Source organism: Etheostoma cragini, chromosome 24 (genome assembly GCF_013103735.1).
Source record: "Etheostoma cragini isolate CJK2018 chromosome 24, CSU_Ecrag_1.0, whole genome shotgun sequence".
NCBI classification, from domain to species: Eukaryota; Metazoa; Chordata; class Actinopteri; order Perciformes; family Percidae; genus Etheostoma; species Etheostoma cragini.
Window position 1 is genome coordinate 3,172,743 of NC_048430.1, and position 26,983 is coordinate 3,199,725.

At 41.1% G+C, this 26,983-nt stretch overlaps 1 protein-coding gene and 1 long non-coding RNA gene across 3 annotated transcripts; both read left to right on the forward strand.

Moving 5' to 3' along the window:
* Window positions 1-1,155: 1,155 nt before the first annotated feature.
* On the forward strand, window positions 1,156-2,026 carry LOC117939321. Its single transcript, XR_004655552.1, has 2 exons — window positions 1,156-1,236; window positions 1,581-2,026. It is a non-coding gene; the product is annotated as an uncharacterized LOC117939321 (long non-coding RNA).
* Window positions 2,027-20,384: 18,358 nt separating this feature from the next.
* On the forward strand, window positions 20,385-25,272 carry lig4 (ligase IV, DNA, ATP-dependent). 2 transcript variants are annotated; one of them, XM_034864427.1, is made up of 3 exons: window positions 20,385-20,471; window positions 21,567-23,640; window positions 24,377-25,272. In XM_034864427.1, exons 2-3 carry the CDS (start codon window positions 21,575-21,577, stop codon window positions 25,044-25,046), a joined length of 2,736 nt encoding a protein of 911 aa, XP_034720318.1. In that variant the 5' UTR covers window positions 20,385-20,471; window positions 21,567-21,574; the 3' UTR covers window positions 25,047-25,272. The 2 variants fall into 2 exon arrangements, with proteins under 2 accessions (XP_034720318.1, XP_034720319.1); XM_034864428.1 differs by having other exon boundaries at window positions 20,403-20,454.
* The last annotated feature ends 1,711 nt before the right edge of the window (window positions 25,273-26,983 follow it).

A 26,983-nucleotide genomic window follows, 5' to 3' on the forward strand; every position in this document is an offset into this window, starting at 1 on the left:
GGGGGGGGGGGCCTGTCTGGGCGGATGTATTATTGTGTATTGGTGTGTCTCATGTTCCCTGCGCTTTCATAGGCTATTTGTCCTGTGACCTACATTTTGGCGCAAGCACAGAAGCAAAGATAGTCAGATAAAAACAAAACTCTGAAGGTACCCAGATACTATTTATTAACTTCAGGGTAGTTTTATGACTCCCCCGTATGATTGTGAGTGTGTTTCTGGGACAATGTGCAACCAACTGGTATGAACACAATGGAACTTACTATAGAAATGGCCCAGGGAGTGATGATACCAATGTACACTGAGTATATAACTATATTTAGATTAGATATGTTATTTATTTTTGGAAGATGAATGTCTGAGAAGACCTACCCGATGCCTTAATGTCTAAACTGTTCTAATGTTTTCTATGAAATAAGAGATAAATATTCTATTACGGTATGTCTGTTTGGACCTACAGCTCTATATTGTTCTGTTGGGGAGAGTAAAAAGCCTAGCACACCAAGAAAAATATTATTTCAAAAATGTACAGTACAGTGGAGCTGCTTACGATCTGATTTATCGTATTGATATTAAAGTATTTTCTTAATAATTTCTTATTTATTCAAACCTAGTTTATTTTTTGTCCAATTAAAGCTCTGGACTTAAAGAAATATATTTCTAAATGTCTTTAAAAGTTATGCATGTTTTTATAACTCAACTCAAACCCCACAATACCAGGCATCAGAATGCACTGTACCTCCCACAGTTAGTTACTTGAGCCTAAAAACCTCACACACTCCTACCTTCAAACCTACGGCCTGCTGTTGAGCTTGTTGCAGGCCGCCCTGCTGTGAAATCATTTAACTGTACAACGGTATAGTTGAGGGGGCGATGGAGGGGTGGAGCCAGTGAAAAATGTCAAGGTTGGGATACAGTCGAGACAGTTTCTGGTCAACTCGTGAGGTCTGACGTGATGGGGGGAAAGGGGCCGCCATTGTCAGCATGGCTGGACAATCATCGAGGGGAGGGGGGCTCTGCAACACAGAAAAAGTCAGGTTCACTGGAGAACCAGCTGTCTGGAAAATATATCTATATGGCAGACAGCACAAAATGTTTGAGGTTGCTGAAGAGAGTTATTTATTTTACAAGATAAAGCAAGACTATGTAAGCTATTATTATTATTAGCTACTGGTCATACCAAGGCTGTAGCAAGGGCGTTTTGTAACGTGTTATTTCTTTCAAAAGTTACATAGTCTTGTTAGCCTGGAAATCTAGACCCAAATCGGAAAGATTAAGGGTCTGGCATCGGGTAATAAAAGTTGCACATCTTGAAAATCTTACTGCACGCAATTAGATAACACTACGACCAGTCACAACAACACACGGGGTGACGTATCCAGATCCCTGTACGCTTAGCTGCCTGGTAGATTAAACTGTTGTCATCTGTTTCGCTCGCCTCATGCCCCCCTATGTCAGATACACTGATGTGATTGGTACAGCTCGGCAACAAGGGCATAGTTAATGAGCAGCATTACTCGATGCCAGAGTAACTTGCTGAGCAAATTCAAATTGTGCTCTCGCAAGAACTTTCCAGGGTATAGTCTTGTTTTATTCTTAAGAAACTGAAGTTGGTCTGTGATGCATCGTTCACTGTGCCAACTCCAACTGGCTCAAAACCCCTTTAGTGTGCAGTAGATTGTAAAACGTTAAACCATGTCTGAATGTATTGCTGAGCTGGTGGTAACGCCACAAAAAACATTACAAACATTAATGTGGAGATGGTTTTGACAGAGTTGAATAATATTAGAGCTGTACCGCGCTGAGTTGTGGTATCTATTTATCTACAGAGTCGAATGTGTATATTGTGTACATAGAAAGAATTTAACTAAAAACAATCTATTGAAAATACTTATAGATTTTACCTATATTGCAATGATATTCCTGTGTAAAGACTTTGGCTACTAATTTTTAAAAAGGGGATGGGTTTTTTGCTTTGGGTTACTGTATGCTTTTCTCCCTTGCAGTCCCTGTGACTAAATGAAAAAAATACTCTGTCTATTTTATGATTGAGATCTCTTTGCCTTGTTGACACACTTACCTAATTGCATATGCAATAGTGAACACAATCTAGTTTACAACCGTGGAACCAAATGTGACATTGCATTGCATTGATTGATTGATTTTCTTTTTGTGGCAAGCAGAAGCTTTTTTTGCTCCTTGTACATTTCTCTTTCTGCCAAGTGTTTTCTTTTTGTCTCTGGGAACTTTGTTCTTGACATGTCTCAAAGCGCTTTCCCCATTTCTGTGTCCATGGACAGACTTTTCTTTTACAGATTGATCTTGGATTGACTCGATCTGAATGTGTTGTTGTCTTCCATTGTACATAGTTCAATATACTGTTTATTGTAATGCTCACAAGAGATGATTATAATGATTTATAAATTGGTAGTCGAGTATTGCTTTTGTCTGTATTGATTATGGATAGCAACCTACAGAAATAAATGATTTATTTAAAGAGGTACAACTTGTCTTCATTTTTTTTATTTCCTAAGTGACAAATGGTATAGCTGTCGTATTATATTAAAGGAGAATACCGGTCGATTCCACCACTCATTTTTAATAATTAAAAAATTAGTAGTTTTTTACATACATCATTTATACTTGCTTTTTAGCTAATCTGAAATTTTCGCTGAATATATTTCAGATTTATTTAAATAAACAATCATTAAATAATACTAAGTATAGAGGAATCATAAAGTCAGCAAACTGAAGCAGGATTGTTATACAATCTAAAGTTTGCCAGTGTGCTAACATTAGCAATCGTAAGCTATTGGTCATACCAGACCAAGTAAAGCTGTAGCAGCAAAACCACTGAGTGTATTGAATTCAGACAAGTTTCATTTGATTTGTTGCTTATGAATTGAACTTTTAATTTGTAAGAATAATATGTTGTTTTGTGTTTCAAATGTTACATAGTGTCACTATAATTAGTTTTTCTCCTGGTGACAGATTTAAAGTAATTTACAAACATCCGTTTGATATTGCTTAACTATAATGTTACAAACAATTTGTCAGTGCAAAAGTATAGGCAAATTAATTGGAAATTAGATTATTGTCCTCAAACCACTGATTTTGATTATCACAAGACTCCTAATTAAGTTCTGCAGGTTTTTCTGCTAAAATACCCAATGGAATATCATGCATTTGGGACACAAGGTCTAATAGCTTCCTGACTGTGTGCCGAGAGATCTTATTGTCCCTTTGTCTTGTGAAGAGTGAGGGGCTGAACACTCCGGGCGACACTCTTTCCATAAGTGTTTTTAGTATAGACAGAAGCTGAGGCAGGAAGCTTATACTGAGCCAATGATTTCCAGCCAAGCCATGCATTTTCAGAAAGGACTGCATAGTCCGAGTTTGGATGTCAGCAGGTTCAAAGCATTAAGTAAATAACACGTTTCACCTATTTTTATCTCCTACACACTCTCGTGCAGCTGTCAAACAGGTGTTTTTTTTTTTTTTTACTATGCAGTTATCTTATTACACATGTTCATTGTAAGATATAGGAACATTTTCCATTAACGAGGTTACATTTCTTATCTTTGGTTACTTATTTATGGTTAAAACGAGACATTGAGGATTAACAGAAGAAAAAACTTTTTCCCATTTGGTATCTAGTCATGCAAACAATTTGGGTTTTATTTTCCAAGGTTGTCAGTGGTGAATGGAATTGTGTTTGTAGTATGCCGCCCTTGTCCTACCAACACATTTAACTTACAAGAAGTAGCCTACTAACTGAATAAACTACAATAAAAAACAGCCATCATGAAAAAAATGTAACTTGTTTTTTTATCAAACCATCATTAGTTATCTAATTAATGCCATCTAAAGAAAAAAACTGATAATATTAATGTTTCAGCGAAGTTAATTTGCATGTGTAAAACAAAAATACAGAACACATCTAATTTTGCTGCATCTGTGTCTGTCCCACACACACAAGCTCTGGAGTTGTGATCATAGTGACTGTATTTAAAGATTGACGCATCTCTACTTCCTCACATAACAAAAGTGAAGCCAAACCATCCGATTCAGCCAGAGTCGTGTTTGTTTTATGTGTTTCAGGTGAACAAACCTTTTGAAACAGGTTTGACTCTGTATAATAAAAAGCACGACCTGTGACTAGGCCGACGAAGTAAAAAGTTGAAGATAATTTAAGGTGGAAAACAGACAAAAGTTGGAACCAGGCAGGCAAGAAAGATGAGACAAACTTATCCGATAGGGGATCGATAGAGGGCAAGAGTCGAAAAGGCAGGCAGGGGGTCATAACAGCATCGGCATATACAGAATGCTCCAGGTGGTGCAGGTTAACACATGGCAGGGGAAGAAAGAACTGTCTGACAACACCATTCAGGCCACTACTGTCATTCTACACATATCAATTTAATGAGTCACCCTGAGTCTCAACCAGTGTGTCCCCTTGAAACACAGAAATCCTCTGATAATGAAAATATCCCAGCAGTTGCTTTAGAATTCTTTATGGGCATGAGGTTCCTACACTAAAAATGAACAAACACACACGCACACACACACACACACACACACACACACACACACACACACACAAACACACACAGCAGCCACTGAGGGCACACTTCAAGCTGGTGTGTATTAATTAGCAGTATGACACTGTCAGTGGGGCTTTGCTCTGCTGCTAGACAGAAGCCAGCCTTACATAAGAACCACCAAGCCACCAGGAGGGACACAGTGTTCCTCTCCCCTCTCTTCGCTGATTGTCTTTAAAAAAAAACACAATTCTTTAACAAAATCTGTATAGGCATGTTTCTGCTCTGAAGGCAAACCACAGGCGGAGGACACAAAACCAGAAGTCTTTGTTGCATGGTGCTTTTGTTGTTGCTGGTGGTCTTCCTCATCATAAAGGACAGCTTGCTAAATGAAATGTGTCAGGTTTAAATGTTCCTATGTTTTCAGGATGCTCATTTGAAGTGTGTGTGTGTGTGTGTGTGTGTGTGTGTGTGTGTGTGTGTTTGTGTGTGTGTGTGTATGTGTGTGTGTGTGTGTGTGTGTGTGTGTTTGTGTGTGTGTGTGTGTCTGATCTATTACTGGATACACTCAATTATTCCCAAATTTAGCATCACATTCAGAACCGCATGCTTGTATACTCATGCAGAGAAGCAAGAAAGAATTCATCATGGCTGCGATACTGGTGCTAAGCAATCTGCGTCATCATCATATGATTTGGAGGCTTGATTGAATTGAACTCTTGCCCTTTTTTATAGCCAGAAGTCTTTGAACAGCACAACATTTCCAATTTCCTGTGAAATCAAGTGGCACGCATTCCTTTTCAAAAGGGATTTGTTCATTTGTCTACACACAGACGTGCAATTATACTGCAAGCACTCGACATCCATCATTTTTTTTAAACATATTTTATCTGATAAGCCATTTTAATTATTTCCACAATGAAGCAAATCAGTTTTCCTAGAAATGTTATTCCCTGGGTTATGTAAGAAACAATTTACGGACTTGATGGACCCACTGTTCAGTAGGTTAGATCAGTGTGTGTGGTATGCAATGTAGATTAGGGCCTTAAAGAGCAAATAGCTGCTCCTTTGGCAACATCGTCCACCCTGTGCTCCACTGGGCCTCCCTGCCAGCTTGCTGCCGTACTGTGCTGCGGCTCTTGAGGGGATTAAGAGTCCCTGGCCCCATTATTTCTCCCTCTATCAGCCCAAGGAGGGTTTCAGCCAGGCTCATTGAACTTCGGCACGCAGCAGCAGGGCGGAGCTGTGACCCACTTACAGTACAGCTCTAGATCGCCACAGAAGAGAGACAGAGGAATACAGCACTGGTGATCCCACATGAAAACATAACATACTGACATATATTTGATATATGACATATATTTTAGAAATGCCATGCTAAATGAAATCCTAATGTCAATAGGATTATAATGTGGCCTTGACCAACCGCCACGTTGCTCGTTTGAAAGCCCTGATGTCGCTCTCTTTTAGCCAAATCAAACTTTTCCCAAACCCCGTGGGGAGAAGGGCCACAACATCACGGCCACCAACTCACCACCACTTGCTCGGGCTTTAACTTCTGGATATTGTGGGACAGACACAGATTGCCACAATGGACTGAATGGCTTTGCTCGCATCTTTCTCCGCCGCCATTCAGGAACTACAACTCTAGCGCACGTCCTCAACGTCATCGTTCTCAGCCCCTCCCTCTGTTTGCTGATTGGACCGGTTCACATTTGGCTGGAGAAAACCCAAGAATATACCGCAAACCCAGACGGTGTACTCAAGGGAATGAAAATTGATTGGAAGTATGTCGGAGGGCGGAGCCAGGCTAACTCTCTTTATCATTTGTGGGCCAAATTCCCTTGGCAGGCAAAGCTGAGAAAGGGGAGGTAGCTTTGCTCCTTATGACCTCACAAGGAATAAGATTCCAGATTGGCCCATCTGAGCTTTCATTTTCCCAAAGCCAGAGCAGGATACCCGGGGCTCGGTTTACACCTATCACCATTTCTACCCCCTGGGAGCCCATGGGCAGGCTGGGTGATGCATATTAATGTTAAAAAACCTCCTAAAGCAAAATTGTCATGCCATGGGAACTTTAACATATGAATCATGCTATACACAACTGTAAGTTTGCAAATGTTGTTGTATTGTGCCTGTAGATGATCACCTTGGGAGCCAACGGGCTGAGTGCACATTCAATTACACAGCCTTTATGTCATCACTGCTGATTGTACAAAAAAAAATTGTTCATCCAATAGAAACAGTGAATGTTGCGTGAGAATGAGAGACCTTGGAATTTTGTAAAGACAAATAACTGTGGACAGCGTATTGCCTAGTGGCACTGTTCTCACAGATTAACCACTTGAATGCCAACCGTGTTATGCACGCAACTTCCCAAGGAATCGCCCAAATATTGGCTTTGTTCCCCTCGTCGTCAGACCGATAGCCGATAGGCTCAGAGATTGGTGTGTTATCATTCTCCTAATTTGGTATTCAGCACCAAACACAAATTACAGCTTTTTGTCATAAACAAAGCACGAATTTAAGTACCAAATTTCACAAAAGCATCCCACTACAGAGTTCCAGCCTTGGGCCCCCTCCAGTGCTGTGACTCTTTTCCAACGCTAAGACCCATGATGGAAAACCCCTGCTAGGGGTCTCTCGATGACGTTATGAAGTAGGGTTTGATCATGGGAGGAGTAGTCTTTATTGTCAATGCAAATATGTTGGGTCCGCTGCTGGTAGCACTCTGTCTCTGCTCTCCTCCCCTCTGTCTGTCCTTAATTGCAGGAGTGACGCCTGGTGTGCGGGAGTCAGGGTTCCAGCTGCAGCTCATCTACTCTAATCACCTCTGTTTCCAATACCCAGTCAACCTTGCACTAGCACTAGTTTTTGTGACATTGACTTGTCCTGATAATTCTTTGTCAGCCACAGTGCCGTAACCTTCCGTAACTCCTATCTTGATCAGTTAACATGCTGCACTCTCTTTAGCTCTTGCTCCTGGAGCAACAGCAGCACTCCAAGATACATGAAGGCCATCAGGTCAATCAGCCTTGATGCATTCTCTCTGATCCTTTTTGGCTTTTATCAGCCATCACGTCTACATATGCTTCCCCAGACTGAAATCTGCCCCAAGGCAAAAATCTGGATGCCTGGCGTAGTATCTGAAGACTGGGCATATTTCATTATGACCTGTCATTTTTGAATTCTTGCTTAAATGCCAGTGAAGGTTTCTGGGTTGAGTTTGCTTGAGAGCCTTACGGACCATGTGTGGTAACACTGGTATTGTCTTTGGCCTGTGTCTGCTCAGTTTGACTTAAGCCAAGGTGATTTAAGAAGGTTCAGAGTGCATTTAAGGATCACTGATGCTTTATTCGTGTTATTTGGTACTCATTTTTTAGGATACTTAACTCTTCCACTTTGTATTATGTAAAGTAAATGCATGTGAGTTTGCGTGTTTCAATGTAAAGTCTTAGCAGCTCGGTCCACGGCATTCAGACTCCATGTGTTTGGACAACATGTGGAGCCCAGGCCACGCCCCCTGCTCACAAATACTCCCGCTGCTGTTTACCACGCTGGCAGTGGAGTGGAATAGACTCCAGCCTGCCAGTCCACATGCCATCTTATCAGCCGATACTCTCTCACAGCCTGTAAACATGTTTTGCAAAAGACATTCCCTGGGAAAACACAGTTATAAAAGAGCCAAACCTAAGTCAACTCATGTTTGCTTCTCGGATGAGCTGTTATGATATCAAGGGGGCTGTAAGCAGGCAGCATCATATCCCGGTTTAAATGTTTTGGAGTCAGCTATAACAAATGCAGTGTCTGCAGAATGGTTTTCTCCCATGCACCCCTGCTTCTGTTAATAGCAATACATAGCCTGTACACGATTTTGTCAAACTGGAAAATAATTTCAGGCTTTAAGTTTTGTTTCTCATCTCATTGGTTGTTTAAAAATCAGGCAAGGTAAACAGAGAAATGGGGCCTTCCACATTCCTTCTTCCACCCCTATTTCAATCCTTCTTAATCTAAACTAGACCTACATATAACTTCTGCTCTTTACCAGTCTTAACACAGCACACATCCTCTCATCTGTAAGTCTTGTTAGATTGTGCCGGATTGTTTGTGACGTTATCAGACTTCTCCTGCTGTCTCAAGTGGGCTGAACGGTTGGGTTCACTTACTGAACCCATCCCCACTTAGCTAGGTGCTCTTTTCTCGGTTTTAAACAGGCGGCAACAAAAGCATGGCTACACTGATACAGCCTGATCAGCCAGGCTGACTTGGCATTTATTAGTCCAGAGATCAGTCAAATTTTTGTGTTTCCTAAATAATTCAAATTTGTATTTCTTGATGGCAAACATAATTCATGGATCTGTAGGCAATGTAGCTTAATAGAAAGCATTGAACATTTTGGGAAAGATTCCCTGTAATAGATGGGTAAAACTCCCCCCGAACACTGTCTGAATATTAGTCTCAGTATGCTCTCCTTTTTTTTGTCTGCATGACATACCTACCTGCCCTTATACATATCTTTATCTACACTTGTTGAGGTTTGAAGTTTACCATATTCCTCATGAGCATCAACCAGAAGTATCAACTCATAGTCTAATCATCATATTTTATGTTTTTGTGTGTAAGAACTTTAGTTGAAGTAAAAAGAAGCCACAACCAGCGTGGGATTGCTGGATGAGTCACTGCAGGCCTCAGGCTGAACATGTGGAAACACATTGGGCTCGTGGACCAATGAAAAGCTTGCCACACCGGTAATTTGCATGTTCAGAGTTGGGCTGACCTTTGAATGTTTAGAAGATGAGATGTTTCAAGATATTTACTTTACACTTGCAGGAATCCTTTTGGCTTGCAGCTACATTCTTCTGAAAGATAACTATAATACCATATGTAGATTCTCAGAATCATCTAGATTTCTAAATTAATGTCTTTAAACAGACATATACTTCTCCTGAGGATGTTCTTCAGTTTTTCGTGTCAGTCTTAGATTAATCCAGAGCACGGTTACTAGTGCAGTATCTTGCTAAATTAAACACTGCTGGACTCATCTCTTGTTTTCTGCTCATTTGTAGGTTAAAAGTGTAATATGGCAGTAATTAGCTCTAGCTGCCATAGATGATATATCTTTTTTGCTATTTCTATCTCTTTGTGTCTGCAGTCATGCTAGTTGCTCTGTGAGGCTGTTCGTGAGCTACATGCTCACATTGGCATGCTAACTATGTCTTAATGATAATGCTAGCATGTGATGTTTACCATGTTCACTGTTATTTTAGTGCATTAGCATGCTAACAGTGGCACTAAACACAAAGTACAACTGAGGCTGATGGGCTTGTCCTTAGTTTACACAAATGTTTTAGTCATAAACCAAAGTAGGTCTACAGAACAGAGTTACATTTTACCTGACCATGGCACTGATTCAAAGTTATTATAATTAATCAAAAATGAAAGTCTTAACATGAGTCTAACATTTAATTAGCAAATCTAACTCCCCACTGAAGATGGGCTACTGGCCTATGGATAAGGTAGTCTCTCCGTAGATACAGTTAATCCTGAGGATTCACTGTGGCATGTGTGTGTTTAACATTAAAACATGATTTATAAAATCATGCCAAATATTACTAGGATTTTCTGTGCAAAAAAGGTTTGTATAAAGGCTTTAGGCCGCCCTACACGTAACAGTAGGTCCAGTTTAATAAGCAACTTAATTTTAAAATATGTAGGGCTTCTTTGGGTTAAAAACGTGGAAGACCCCTGGTGTAGACCATTAGACCAAGTCACTTTGCCATCACTAGAGTCATATCGCTGGCATGGCTAGAAGGCTCAAGGATCAACACCCGATTTTACTCATTTAATCCATTTATTATAGTGAAAAGACTTCTTGCTTTTTTCCTGTAATATACAAATCTCTTTAAATTTATGGAAAAACGGCATAAAAATACAAAAAAGAAAGGAAACACCGCCTCTGCATGACATCTGAGTTGGTGTTAAGCACGGCATTTTCTGTCACAATCAAAAACCCAAACATGCAAGGCAAGATTAGTAGTGATGGTGAGTATGATGCACAGAAAGCCTGTCAGCTTATCCATGTTTCCATCTGTGTGACTTTTACTGCCTGAGAAAAAACAACATTCAAGACACAGAGCTGTAAAGAAATGCTTAAAAAGCTTATTCTCAGGTAATCACTAAAGATACCCTGCAAAGTTTGTTCTCTACATTTTGGGTTATTTTGGGTGGAGGTGTGTATGATGTTCACACGCCCAACCTACAACGGCGTTCAGGTGTGAGGTAATTAGTGCCACCTGTGTTCAGGCACTGATCTCAGGAATCACGTAGGAATGTGAACAAACCCCACCAAACATGCTTGTCATTGTGAACACACCCTTAAGATGCTCCACTAATCTATAATATGCTTGACATGTATCTGGAACAAAATAACTGTCATATCCAACATTTCTTTAACTTACCGCCATGTACATTTTTTATGCAGCTGTGTTTTTCACTGTGTACATGCTATACACACTCAGTATTTTTGAACAGTGAGTGATATGACATGCTTTTTTCTTGCGTGTCGCATGCTCCAGTGGAGGAGGTTGTGTTTCTGAACAGAGTCAGTGAGACACTGATTCTAATGAGGCATTAGCTTAAGCCTATAATGCGGAGCATGGCAGTTTAACATTGAGGGCGGCCCACAACACACAACCAATCTGACTCACTGGATATGGGATGAACGATACTGTTAGTGACCTAAAAACTTCTAAACACACAGACGCACACATTTGGTTGAATTGTACAGAATCATGCATATATTTAATTCCATGCATTATGTATTATTGTTAAGCTGTAGTAGTATTCCTAGGACTACTCTTACTCTAGATACTCTGGCGCCGCAGGGTGCTAGTAGACTCCTAGTTCTGTGAAAACATACACAAATACACATTTTTTTTACATTTGGACACAACAAGGCTAGCTGTTTCTTATTCAAAGCTAAGCTAACTGTATCCTGGATTAGCTTCACATTTAATGCAAAGACACGAGAGTGGTGTTGATCTTCTTATCAAGCTCTGCAAGAAAGCAAACAAGTGTGTTTCCCATAATGTTTAAACTGGTTCTCTGAAAGGCAGTCTGACGAGTGATGGTAGAAGCATGTGGAGAAGTATTTAAGACTTTTCCCAATCTCGAAGATCTGTGCTCCGTTCTCGTTGGTGGCACCTCTGGCGATAGGTGATAATTGTGTTTTTAGATCTCACTTTCATTTGGTTTTAAACTTTCATCGTCTGTAATCATCACTCTTTTCTTTATATAAGATAAGATAAGATACTTTATTTGTCATTGCACACCTCACTAACTTATCGCTGCTTGTGATTTTTCCCAGGCACCCTGTTCATAGTACTACAAATACAAGGGCTTTCATCAGTAGGCCAATCACCATTGTGTTACTTCATTTGGCAACAGTGATATAACACCTTTAAATAGATGACAATCTTCGAGATTATTACTTTACGTAATGATTTTGAATAAAAAGAAAGCATCTTCATTTGCAAGTCACCTATTCTGCACAACGTGTGATCAGATATAAAGGTATTTATAGGACTGTAGATACTACAATAAAATCATACAGGGATTTTTGGCATGTTGTCAGCCTATCTCGGTCTGCAGCTCCAAACCTTAAAACATTCTTCCAGCATTCCTCGTCACTGTACTACATTGGCAAGTAACTGACTGCGCAAATAGATGTTTACAATTCCTGTTGATTACCGAGCTTTCTAAGCCATACAGATCTTAATGACAGCTTGAGTTTTGTATGCATGTGGGTCACTGTGGCCCAGATCCGCTCTGGCTCCGTAGTCAAGCCAGTGCCTCGCTGTGTTTGACCTTAGTCCCGGGGCTTGTTTACCTGCTGAGTGGAATGTGGAGTTATGTAAGGCTTAATCTATCAGAAAGTACATGTCCCTGATCTGTTACCTGGTCACAGGGCAACACACACAAACACACACACACACTCGACAGCTCACATGCACACACATACTGCATACACGCACTGCACAACACATGTGTTAGGGTCCTACATCCATCTGTGCTCACTGGGCCCTTTTATGACCAATAACTGGGCTTTTACAGTCACACAACAAAGATAAAGGCTCACTCAGCTTCTGCATGCTGAACACACACACACACACACACAGAGTGGAAAACACACCAGTGCGAGTGTTTTAGAATCTACAGCAATCTCCACTCATGTTTGCTGAAAAAGCACTGCTGATGCTTTTCCGTCACATGTTTGTGTGTCATTGACGTGCAGACCAGGTCAATATTTCTTTCCAAAGGTTTTCTTTCCATGGAACCCATCCTGTTCAAATGATGTGCTGCCCAAATGCATCTCGTCTGCCTTATCATTCTGGTGTGGACTCATAAACACCTTCAGAAAGTCTGTTATTAGCATCATCTGGTATCAATGGGCTGTGGCTTGTAAGGTTTCCACATATCCATATCAGTGTGCTGAAAGCAAAAATAGACATGTGTACACAGAAAGCCCACGTTTGACAGATGTACATGTATATAACCTCTGTTAAACACAATAAAAGACAGTAGTAGTGTTGTTACAAGTTTGCTCTGTACTCCAGTTGAACATACTGTACTGTACATTTGAGTTAGATAATTATCTGAAATTCATTCTTGTGTAAGTGTCACGTGGCGCTACACTCAAAGACAGAGAGACTTTGTCTCATCTTATATGAGACAGGAGCTAAAGCTAATCTTATTGGGAAGTCGCAAATTGGAGGTTTTGTTATGTGACAGCAACGTAGAAGTTCTGTTCATTTAAGGACTTGAGTCACCTTCTACCAGTCAATAGGTATGTTTGATTTTTTTCACCATGTACACACTGTAGTGTTATTCCACGGTGCAACTGCTTCCCAGATGACCCATATGAACTTTTCACCAGCAGCTGTGTGCAGGTGTTTGAAAGCAGGCCCAATCATATTAGTGGGAATAGCAGCACAACATCACCCTCCTAACCGAGGTCACTCAGGGGGTATGTTTGCGTGCCCAGCAGCCAAGTAAATCATCCGGCAAACATGCCAGCCACCAGGCTAAAGCTTACAGAACAGGACAGAGTTGGAGACATGCATTAACAGGGGCTTAATGGAGAGCGGTGGCACGCAAAGATGCTGTGCCTAAAATCTTTCTGCCAAATCCAGCCCTGTGGAAGAGACTCACACATACTCTGCACTGTTTGCAAACAAGCAAAGCCAAGAACAAAGATTCAAATAGTGCTGAAATCAACACCAGGTGCAGAATATTTAACAGGTAGATGACCAGCTGTGAAACCAGGCGACACCTCCTTTGGGGAGCAGTGATAGGCTGCCACAAGGTGTCCAACCAAAAAACTAAATGACATGAGCTAATCTTCATATTAGAAGCAAGTGTGCTGTACACAAAGTGTGACCTTTCATTTTGTGCCTCATGCTTACTAAATAAGACACGCCTGCATGTGCTGGGTGAGTGGTGCGGAAAGATGGCTGTTTTGCAGTCAACTTCCAAAGTTCTCTTTTTTTCACAACAAAAAACACAGACTTGATACTTGTTTTTGTCCTACAGAGGAGAAAGCAGAGCTGGGAGGTATACAGTCAAAGACATACTGCATATGTATAGACATATATAGATACAATATAGGCATAGAAGATGAATGAGGAGGATAAACAACAACCCCTGGCAACCCACAAGTTATTAATTAATAGCTTCTAGGAGATCTATACAGCATTAGTAAATTATGTATTAACCAGCTTTTGATAAAAAAGTGACACATTAGAAAGCAGTACTGTTATTTCAATGCAAATGATCAGATTGAAATCACGCACTAAGGGCCAAAGTCCCAGCATGAGGAAAAGAAAAACATTCCAGAAACAAACAACATAAAAAAGTCCATGATTTATTAATGGCCCCTGACAGCCTGTTAAATGCTTTGGTAAAGAAATTAATCCCGCCCAGTCGTTAACATTTCAAAGGAGCATACTTTTTTTTTTAAATAGGGTCCGTGCATATCAATGAATATTTAACATACACAAGATTATAGCCGGTGGCTAATTTACATCGTTAGTTCCTTTGACAGATTGATGTTAAAATAAGATCCAACACAATAAATCAATAAGTCAAATAACAGTAAAAGAGTACAATAAACAATCCGACAAACAATAACTCGTAGTAAAATGGCAGTAAGATTTTACTGTAAAGAGTAAAGACAATGAATGGATTAATCAGGGTAAAAGATAAGCAGAAATGCAGTGTTCTCTTTAGTTGCTGCTTTAGTTGCAGCTTGCATGAAAACAGTAAGAGAAGGTGACTCATCACGTTGACTGAAGTTATTGCTCAGAAGGCTCTCTCAGTCAACGAGTTCAATGAAAACACTTTGATAATGAGACTATGCCGGCTAACAATTACAGTTACAAAGATTACAAGATCGATTAATATTCCTTTACTGGCAGAGGCATGGCAACCTAACTGCTAAAGGCACATGTTTCAGAGAGCCTTTTCATGAGAACACAGGGGACACTTCACCTGAACTACTGTGAGGCATTGGAATTGGATTTAAAATGCACCCAAAGTCTGTGGGACCCATTCTAAAGAAATGCAACCATGGTACAAATGTGTGTACTACATTGTACATATGTTTTTTTGTTATTTTAAAGTTTATTTTTGGGCATTTTTGGCCTTTGTTTTTGCAGGTTTTTACAGGACAGAGGAAGACACGAAAGGGGAGAGGGGGGGGGGATGACATGCAACAAAGGGCAGCAGGTCAGAGTCAAACCCGGACCCGTTGCGTCGATATATGCATGTATATATGGGCGCCCGCTCTACCAATTGAGCTGTCCGGGCGTCCCCATGTATAATATTTTCAATGATTTTACTGATATTTTCAACCACCAAAGTACTTGTTTTTTGTGTACAGTATACAGTATATCAACCAAGATTATATAAATGACCCTGTAATCCTTGTAGTCAAAAATGTGGTTCTTTTTAAAAGGTAAGAATGTAGGGAGATATACCCTAAATAATTGAATCTGATTTCAATGTATTCATATTTATTACGTCTTCTTTTAAGCAAAAAAGAAGCGGGATGAAGGGCATATATCATCTACAACATTCTTCCTGCTTCAACCAGTCACAAAATATGCTGAAAGTCCATTTGGATATTTAAACATACGGTAGCACTCCATGTGTCTTCAGGAAACAGGTAAGTCTGGTTCGACTCACTGACTCATTCATGTCTCAGCTGTCAAATAGCTCCAGGTGCTGAGTGGTAACATTAAACAAAGTTGTGAACATGTATAATTAGGTTTAATGATATATTATAATACAAAGTGTAATGTGTTTCAGTTACACTATCTGTTTTGATGGAGAGGCTTTTGCTGTTGATGCGTTTATGAACAATCAGCCAAACAATTACTTTCTTCATTAATTGAGTAATCCAACAGTTTGGTCTATAAAATGTCCCAAAATAGTTTAAATAAATGCCCATCACATGTTCCCCACAGCCCAAGTGCCAGGACTACAGCATTTTGTAACATACAACTACCACATCTAACACAAAAGATAATAAAGGTTATCAAGTTGATATGAACTATGAGGCTTTACTGAATTATAACAATGTGTATCATCCACATAAAAATAATAACAAATAAAGCCAAGGCGGTGAATAACGAGGCCCAAAAGAAGCATGTAAAAGGAAAACGTAAGAGGCCTAATAACAAAGTACTGAGGCCCACCACATCCCAGAGCACAACAAGAAATACATTTCCCACTGGAGACTACAAATTTCCTTTTTGACTAGTACAGTAAGCGGAGAACCAACTGAATGCAGATCCTGATGGGTCAGCCCGGGGTTTAAAGGAATAAATCATAATACCGTGATCAGTGGTGTCAAAAGCAGCACTTCAATTTAACACCAGCAAAATGGGCAACTTGCAAACTAGAAAGGCTCGGAGGATAGAAATGTGGGTGAAAGCGTGGGTCATGCTGCTAATGGACCCAACAACAGTTGTCATGGTTTTAACTGGTTTAATTAGCCCCAATGACATCTGGGCCTTTGCAGATGGGAACTCATTTTACTAGGTGTAGTGATGTGTGGACATGTGTAGTACTTCTCCTTGAATGGACACGATGACTTACACAAGGAGAAGAGGAAAACAAGCCCATTACAAGTCAACAGACTCACTATTGTTATGTAGCATTGGTTGAAAAACGTCTATCTGGTCAGCAAAGAACAACACTGCTATCAACCTATACCTACAGTGAGCTGGTTTTCCTCAGATGCTCATAATGTGGGCAGCGTTACTGCTGCAAGGGCTTTTTTTTTTCTCTCATGCTATATCCCAACCCAACGCCGAGGTCACTGAAAGGCTGCTATGGCGACTTCTCGACCCCTCTGCTAATATGCCATATGATGTAAGCAAGCAAGACAGCTGCACAGGTCAGCCTGCTGTCCAGTCAGTCTGAAGAAAACAGAGAACGGTCAGGGATTTTATCTGAAATTCAATTTCATAACAGAGATGGAGAGCTGTTATGACACAGCGTGTCATGACAGGGAGTGGGGGGGGGGGATAAACAGACAGACAGATAGCTATTAAACAGGTGAAAAAGAGAGCGGATCACAGTGTGATGTGTAAAGCTGATCTAATTTTAGTTGAAGGTCACTGGGTACTGTCTGGCTCGTCGCCCTGCCAGCTGAAAAAAGCCCAGCACAACATTTTGTGCTCTGCAGTTTATGTGAACAGGATCTCCATGTCCTCATCTCTCCTGAATTGTGTGTGAGATTGTGTGGTGAGGAGTTTAATCGTGCCTTGAGGTGACACTACATCAAAGAGACTTTGGCAAGTGCGCAGAGTTTTTTTTTCCCTCTGTTTATGAAACAACTGCTGGGAACGCACATCAAGCACCATGCGAATGGGTACATACTGTGCTGAAATTGAATCACAATTCATAAGCACACTGTATTTTTGTTTGTGGGTAATCTATGTCAGCTTTAGCCTTTGGGCCACCATCTGCAGCTGGTGTGCTCTACTGCCATACTTCATTTTACAGTATTCTACACTTAGAACACTGCAAGATAAGATATGTCAGCCTTTATTGAGATCCAGAGAGGAAAATCAGGTAAAGTACAGTCAAGTAGGAAAAAGGAAGAGACAAATAAAAAGTAAGTAAAATAAGATTACTAAGACATCATCTCATGAGTAAACTGATCTTCATGTGTACATTTAGTGGAGCGGCCCGATAAAAGCCCTTCTTGACTATATCTACCTCTTCATGTGTTGCATGACAAGAAAAGTCAAATGGCTTTTACCGGGACATCCTTTATGAAAGGTTATACAACCATTGTAAATAATCACTGGGAAGCCTTTTGGCAAATATATTTTTACAATGTGTCAGCAACCAGCAGGGGACAGGAAGTGTTTATGACTGCTTCTACGGCCACACATCAGCAACAAGTCACTCTGAATGAGGAGGCTGACGCACCTCTTAGTCATCGGCCATGTCAAGAACGGATTTTGGTTTTATTGCTCTGCCTAATTCTCTCTCTTTCCTTCTGTGCCTCTATGCCAAAATCTCACTCAGTCCTACACCACCACACTATCAACACGCCCCTTCCTCCTCTTCCTCCTCCTTTCTCTCAGTCCAAGCGCCAGCTGATGCATGCCACGGAAGCAGTGACATCAGTTGTTTACTGTCTTGTGAAAGGCTGCTAGTTGCAGTGCAGCAGCACATCCAGCAGGGCTTATGTAACTCCACTGCCTGCTGCATGACAGCATGGCTGTGACAGCAGAGTATGTGTGTTTGTGTGTGTGTGTGGGGGGGGGGGTACTTGTACATAGACCTACATTATATACACCATAAGCAGCCAGTCAGTAGCTTCCCTTTCCACAGCACTGCATTTTGTGTGACGTGAAAACACAGTAGTCACCGCTGGTGTTACTCCTTCACTACACACATCCCAGGATCCTCCACTGCAGCAACAGCAGCAGCAGACAAGTAAACAACCCTGGCTGGCCTGTGACTCAGGGCTCAGAGCCATGCAGATCCCCTTGCACAGACACAGCTCGCCCCCTGTTGGCAGCACCAAGCAATGAACAACACCAAATTTGTGTTGCTGATTACATAAACGAGGAAACAGGGTCTCTTTTATTTTCAGATCAAAATAAAGTCCTTCTACTAGACTGGAGGTCTTCAATTCTCACATAAGCATCACATTGGCTAACTGATCTTACATCTATGTTTAAACTAGAATACATTCCAATCAATAGTGAAATCTACATACTGAACATTACCTGTGATAAAGTCATGATGACCATTGTTCTATTGTTTATTTATAAAGTTACATGGAAACCTCATGTAGGTCCTGTCCCCTACTTTCCTATAGGCTAGTATAAAGATGATTGAGAAACATCTACTTGCTTAGTGATGTTTGTATGAATGTATGTATGTGTGTGTGTGTGTGTGTGTGTGTGTGTGTGTGTGTGTGTGTGTGTGTGTGTGTGTGTGTGTGTGTGTGTGTGTGTGTGTGTGTGTGTGTGTGTGTGTGTGTGTGTGTGTGTGTGTGTGTGTGTGTGTGTGTGTGTGTGTGTGTGTGCGTGTGTGTTTCTTAAAGCCTTTTGTTTAAGAAAAAACATCCAATGTACAAGCTGTTAATTTCCTATCTTTAGTGTTTTGTATCCATTTTAGCAGTCAAACAAATTACCAGTGACACGCTTTATCAATCCCTGTAGGGAAATCTTCCCCCTCCCACACACACACACACACACACACACACACACACACACACACAGTCATATAAATGTCCCTCCCTTTAAAAAAATAAGTATCCGAAACAAGTCTATAATGGAAACTAAGCTTGGGTTTAAAGGTTGTGTAGCTGTTGTCCCAACAGGCAACAACTATGTTTGGGTAGCCATACATGAACGAGTCAGTGACACGTCAGTAATGGAAACAACTAGTATGTTCACGCCAAATATGTAGATCACACTAATTCATAAGTCAAGCTTGTTTAGGCCACACTAAACATCTGGTTAGTACCCAGCAATGAGCTTTTGTTGGACATGGACCAAAAACCAGGACTATTTACCTGTACTGTCATGCTTTTAACTCCCTAAGCAGATTATAATATATTTTTTGTAAAAGTATTTACAATAAAATGATACAAGCCCATCTGGTTTAACATCATAATCATCATTGCTAATTATTGTCAGGGCAATTGCAGTTGCAGTAAAGACAGGAGGTTTTATTTCTACTACCTGCTACCAGAGGACCATGATCCAAATTTGACCAAAATAATCACTGTAGAAAAATAAACGCTTTCTTGTGGTAAACAAATATGCAATATTCCGATTTTTGGCTCACTGGCGACAGACCCACGATGGTAAACAACCTGAGATGCTGCAGCTCCTCAGCACTGCAGCATCTCACTGTGCCCTCTGCTGGTGAATGCAAGGGCAACCCTTGTGTCTAGAGGAGGGAATGTAATAGTTTCTCAAGATTACGTTTTCATCTGACAGTAGATCACAAAAAGTCCACTAATTTCTACATTGATATAACATAAACGCAACATCACAGCTCCATCACAATGGGTAGAAAATAGCATAGCCTACTTACAGAGAAGAAAGTTCAGCTAAATAATGATAATAATAATACGATAAATAACTAGACAATTCAGATTAAATATGCAACAAGTGATGCCTTTAAAGTGTAAAGTGTGAGTACGAGATTTTAGTCGATGAATTTAAGTTTCAAAACAAAGAATCAACACTGTAGGGCAACAATAGTTCCGCTCTTGTTTCCAGGGGACCGTTTTCCTTGCAGGTCCCTACTTTGAGTACCAGGAAGTGTGTTCAACATGTAGCTCCGGGATCAGTCCGGGCTTTCCGCCTCTTCTTTGGTGAATCACAAGAGCAGGTAACATTAAAATCGGGTATATTTAGTTATTTTCTTAATATGTATTGTTGCTGTTCATCAAATTGAGATGGAGAACACTTCCTATTTAGACGGTCCGGTTTTTAAGACGAAAGTGCGACGAACATGAAACTCTTATTTCATTTAATGTTGGGGGTATTTTAGCTGCCATTAAACAAATCACAAAATTGCTTTTCAAAATTTCCGTATCTGCCAGCCATTGCCCGTAACGTGATTCGACAGTCTACGATCTACACAGACGTCATATGACAACAGATGCTTTTATTTTGAAAGGAAACCAGCAGCTTTCAGTTTAACCTTAGCAAATGTTCATGTAAATACGTTTAAAGTAACCGGTACGAGATGCTTTACTTACATACATGTAATACTTCCCACCCCGTTTAGTTAAATATTGACCTTCAGTTTAGTTCTTATTCTTGTTTAAGTCTGTCTGCTGCGTGTCAAAATAAAAGCTCCTGTTGGTTCGAGACATGTCCGAACATGTTGAAGTGTGACCATTGTGAACCAATAATTCAAAAAAAAGTAGTAAATGAAATAGTAAAAATTAATTTTGTATTGTAGCTACATTATTATTGATTCTTTAGTATAGAGAATGCAGCTTAGGGCGAAGGCTAACTATTGGCATTATGTGTCGTTTATAGGGCACATTCAGGCTCTCTATACTCGTTCACCCCTGCTTTAGTCTCCAGTTTTTGGAAAGGATTATAATTCACCAAGGTTGATTTAGGATGGGCCACTTGTTTGACAAAAACACAACTGTGATTTTCCTACAAATTTCAGTGTTTCCCATAAACACTTTTCATCTTTCACATTTAGACCATGATAGGACACTAAAATGTTCATTTGATAACACAACCAATAATAATAAAGTCAATATAATTTAAAGATGCAACTAACCATTATTTTCAAAATCAATTAAGATGCTGATCGTTTTCTTGATTAGGAGATTACTCATTTAGTCCATCAAAGATGAATCTCTCGTCACAGTTGTTGCTGATTGTTTTTCAGTCGATCGAAGTATTCATTGGGCTATTTCAACTAACTGTCTTTTCTTTCTGGATTTGACATAGATTTCAGATTCCACCATGGAGGGAACTTCCCAAAGCGATGCTGCAGGTCAGCCCTCTGTGGCTGCTCAGGTTCCTTTCCTTCATCTTTGCACCACGTTAGAGAAAATCCAGAAGTCTAAACTCCGTCCAGATAAATCCAAAATCCTTAAGGATTTCATTGAGTCGTGGAGGAAGTTCCATTCTGCCCTCCACAAAGACAACCCTAAAACAACAGACTCTTTCTACCCATCTATGCGCCTCTTAGTCCCTTCCTTCGAACGAGAGCGTATGGCGTATGGCATCAAAGAAAGCATGTTAGCTAAACTGTACATTGACGTATTAGGCCTCCCAAAGAATGGCCCTGAGGCCAATAAACTGTTGAACTACCGTGCTCCCACTGCATCCCAGGGAGAAGCTGGAGACTTTGCCGGCATGGCGTACTTTGTCCTGAAGAAACGGTGCACCGGCGAAGGAAACCTCAGCATCAAAGAAGTCAATGACTTTCTGGACTCGGTGGCTATCAACAATGCTAGCAAGCAGAAGGATCTTGTGAAAAAGAGTCTGCTGCACCTCATCACCCAGAGCTCGGCTCTTGAGCAAAAGTGGCTCATCAGAATGATTCTGAAGGACATGAAGCTTGGGATCAGCAAAGAAACTGTTCTCCAAGTCTTCCACCCAGACGCGCCTGAGCTCTATAACGTCAACACAGACTTAAACAAGGTGTGCCAGCAGCTCCACAACCCCTCTGTGTCTTTGAGCGATGTTTCAATCGGACTCTTCTCTGCTTTTAAGCCTATGTTGGCGGCAATGGCGAACATCCGCAGTGTGGAGAAACAGATGGGAAGCAGCCCTTTTTACATTCAGACCAAGCTGGATGGAGAGCGTATTCAACTGCACAAAGACGGGGATGTGTACAAGTACTTCACCCGAAATGCTTTTGAATACACCCAGCAGTTTGGAGGATCCCCACTGGAGGGCTCACTGACACCTTACATCCACAACAATTTTAAAAGCCACATTGTGAACTGTATCCTCGATGGCGAGATGATGGCGTACAACCCGACCACAGACACCTTCATGCAGAAAGGGAGCAAATTTGACATCAAGAGACTCATGGACGACTCTGAGTTACAGACGTGCTTCTGCGTGTTTGACGTGTTGTTAGTCAATGACCAGAAGCTTGGCAAGGAAACGCTGAAGAAGCGCTACGAGACCCTTCAGACAGTTTTCAATCCAGTCAAGGGAAGGCTACACCTGGTGTCAAAGACGGATGCCAGAACCATGCAGGAGGTGGTGAATGCCCTGAATGACGCCATTGACAGCAGGGAAGAGGGAATCATGGTGAAGGATCCTCTGTCCATCTACAAACCCGACAAGCGGGGGGAGGGATGGCTGAAAATAAAGCCAGAATATGTGGATGGATTAATGGATGAGCTGGACCTGCTGATTGTTGGCGGCTACTGGGGTAAAGGGAGGCGGGGTGGTATGATGTCCCACTTTTTATGCGCCGTTGCCGAAGCTCCAAAGCCTGGAGAGAAACCTTCGGTTTTCCACACACTATGCCGCATCGGCTCTGGCTACACCATGAAGGAGTTGTATGACCTCGGGTTAAAGCTTGCCAAGCACTGGAAAGTCTTCCGGAGAAATGACCCACCAGCATCCATCTTGTGTGGAACAGAGAAACCAGAAGTTTACATCGAACCCTGCAACTCGGTCATCCTCCAGGTCAGGGCGGCTGAAATAGTCGGAAGCGACATGTATAAAACCAACTGCACCCTGCGCTTCCCTAGGATCGAGAAGATCCGCGAGGACAAGGAGTGGCACCAGTGCATGACCCTGGCAGAGCTGGATCAGTTCCGCGGTAAGGCGTCCGGGAAACTCGCCTCGCGGCACCTTCGCATCGATGGTGACGAACCGGAAAAAAAGAAGAAGCGCACTCAGCTGGCCAAACCCAAGAAGATGATCGGGATCATCGATCACTTTAAGTCCCAAGACCTAACCGGGGTTACCAAGGAGACGGATATGTTCGAGGATGTGGAGTTTTGTATCCTGAACGGCACAGAGGATCACCCCAAGGCTGAGCTGGAAAAGGGCGTGGCCAGGTAACATTACATAAAAGCCTTTTGTGTTTAGTAACAGTCAATGTCGTTTAGCTCAGTGATGATATCTGTCTACAGTCAGCTAGCATTAGCCACCATAGGCTACTGGTCATAGCAAGTAATGCTGTAGCAGCAAAACCCCCGACAGGGCTTTCTCACATAGAGGACGTTTTGGCACTCCCCAAAGAGGTTTTAGCCAGCCCCAAAATGATAAGAAGTGAAAAGAGAAAAACAACCATTAAACAAGCAGGACATGAACTTGAATATGAGCGCTGATCTCTGTTTAATGTCCAGAGCCGGCCTGTACCAGACCCTCCCGGTGATTTATTTATATACCATATTATTTTTAAACCAGTTTTGTTAATTGGGGTTTATTTAGTTAAGCATATTAAACATTTTGTATATCAATTTGTCAGAAATAACGCCAAAATGCATAGAAATCTGTCAAATAAGGTAACATAGACTCATTACTCAGTGGTTGTACGCTAAACGGTCATGCTCCACACACACACACACACACACACACAAACACTGACCAAAAGGCTTATTCTGACCCAGGAAAAACCCTGCCTGAGTGAATTATTATTGAATTAAACAATGGTGCATTTTATTTCTCCTGACTTAAACCTTTAGGTAAGAGGACAATTGTTTGATTTCGTCTTTCAAAAGTCCCATTGTCCCACTGTAAAGTGTCCTTAATTATACAAATAACTGATTACTGGTGTCATCTTCTCATTAGTTGTGGAGGTGTCGTGGTTCAAAACGCAGGACGGGACACCTACTGCGTGATTGCCGGCGTGGAGAACATGCGCGTGAAGAACTTGATTTTGTCCGACCAACATGACGTGGTGTGGGCCACATGGCTGCTCGAGTGCCTTAGCCAGAAGGAAGTGGTCCCATGGCAACCACGCCACATGATCCACATGTCGCCCTCGACCAGGGAGCACTTTGCCAAGGAGTACGACAGCTACGGGGACAGCTACTTTGTGGACACAGACGGGCAGCAGCTGCGGGAGGTGTTTGGCCGGATCAGCGACGCGCAGGCGTCTGCAGCGGTGAACATCAGCCAGGTGGAGCAGCGCTGTGGCTGGGGGGATCTTCCCACCAGCATGTTCAGACCCTTCCAGGTTTACATGGACCGCTACGCCGACATAGGAGACCCTAAAACCGCCATCCCTGCCACCTGCTTGGACATCAGGGCGCTGGAGTTTCGCTACCATGGCGGGAGTGTGGTGCAGAAGTTAGAGGAAGGAGTCACTCATGTCATTATCACAGAGGAAACAAGACTTCTGGATTTAAGGACTCTGAGGCGCTGCTTTAGGAGGAAGTTTAAGATCGTAAGAGACTCCTGGGTGACCGATTCAGTCTCAGCAGGGTATCTGATGAATGACACTGACTACTTAGTTTAAAGACTCTTCTGGTGACATAGAGAAGTCCTTGTATAGTTGAAGGGCTGCAGAATATGAGGAAAATATGTGATATCCATATTACTAACGATAAATAACAGCTATTAAAACGTGCTCATGCTTTTAGCATTTAGCTAAAATACAACAAATGTGCTTGTTGATTTAAAAAAAGTTGAAAGAAATTAGTTCTTTCATTTGAACAAATTTAACTGAACACAAAAGGCACCATAAAGAGAATAATTTTTATAGTAATACTCTCTTTGAATTTACAAAAAATCCCTGAATGACTTTCGCAAAGTGTCACAGTTTATATTACAATAAAAATTAAAACAATTTGTTGTGCAGCCCAAATAGCATTTTAATTAAATTCCAATATGATTGGAAATAAATTGAGAAAACGTTGAAAACAGTCAAAATCCCTGCTAAGGGGGAGATACGGGATATGATTTAAACTAAACTGTGCCAAACAGGGATGTTACTTCTCAGGGGTTTCATACAAACTTGATGTGTTATTTATTTTATTTTTTTAATGAGTGATTAAGGCGGCTTGTTATTAGTTTTAAATTAATAGGCCAACGGTAAAGTCCAGAAGGCAATGGTTGGTTTCTAAATTATTAGATTTTGAAAAGAGCTTTTAGAGTTGTATTTTAAATGTTTTTTTTTAAATAAAGAAGCCGAGTAGGGAATCTTCCACCATAATAGTCTAAAGTAGGCCTCTTGTTATTTTTTAACTTAGGATTGCACTTACATAACATTAGAAGACTTGAATGATCTAAATTGAAGCAGCGGAGGCCCAGATATCATGACTTTTAGTCTCCATTATGAGTCAATGACCAGAAACATTGAATCCCACATGTTCCATAATGCAGCTGGATAGTGTCTCACATTAGGCCTCCTAAAGGCCGACTCCCAAACCCCAAACCTCCACTTTGCTATGCCTCTTTTTGGGATTTGTGCCTTAATGCTTTTATGTCTGTTTTATCACATGTTTAGCACAACTCTAATAAATATATCTTAAACTGATTTAAAAATGATGTACTGTTGTGACTGGAGTCTTTTGGAGAATTTATAGGTCCCACGGAAGGAAAAATTCACTTTGAATTTTTAGAACATTAACATGCGTTCCCCCAGCCTGCCTATGGCCCCCCCAGTGGCTAGAAATGGTGATAGGTGTAAACCGAGCCCTGGGTGTCCTGATCTGCCTTTGAGAAAATGAAAGCTCAGATGAGCCGATCTGGAATCTTGCTTTCGGAAAAAAGACTTCAGATACAGTATAAGGGGACCACAAAGGTCTATATAAAAGAGACTTCAGATACAGTTTTAGGGACCACTAAGATCTATATAATAGCATCCAAAAAGCACCATGTCATGAAACATTTAAAACAAATTGTTAAATTAGGTTAAAACGAGCGTCTGTGTGAGGCGGTGGCCTTTGGGTTAGCCCTTCAGCACACTGAGCCTGCAGAGAGAGACAGAGGGGCACCACAGGGCTACGTTAGAACTGGTTCAGCTCAAGGCTCTCCAACAGAGATGTGGCCATGTTTTCCTGTCTTCAAAAATGTCACCAATGTCCCTTGGGACTCGGGGATATGTTATAACCTTCATAACCATCGTCTGGGGTGCAGGTAGCTGCTGGGCATTGTTGTGTGTAAATGCCGCATGGATACGTTTTCAAAGTAAAAGTGATGAGGTACCTGTTCTCAATCATATACTGTGAATAATAGCTCTCATTGACATGTAGTGTTCCCTGTAGGGTTTGTCATTTTGTTAAACAGATTAATTAAAAGTCCACCTTTGAGAAAACAAAGCATCAAATAGTTGAGAACAAAGTGATCTTCATTACTAATAAAAAAAAAAAAGAAGAAGACATGCCTCAGTAAGCACTCTGTAACCCATCGCCCACACTGGACTATTTCCAGGTGATGTTGAGTGAGTGTTTG

Excerpts from the sequence above, each read along its gene's own strand:
- lig4 (XM_034864427.1), top strand. The coding sequence starts at position 21,575 with ATGGAGGGAACTTCCCAAAGCGATGCTGCAGGTCAGCCCTCTGTGGCT. Across the intron at positions 23,641-24,376 it reads CTGGAAAAGGGCGTGGCCAG|TTGTGGAGGTGTCGTGGTTC; the intron begins GTAACATTACAT and ends TCTTCTCATTAG.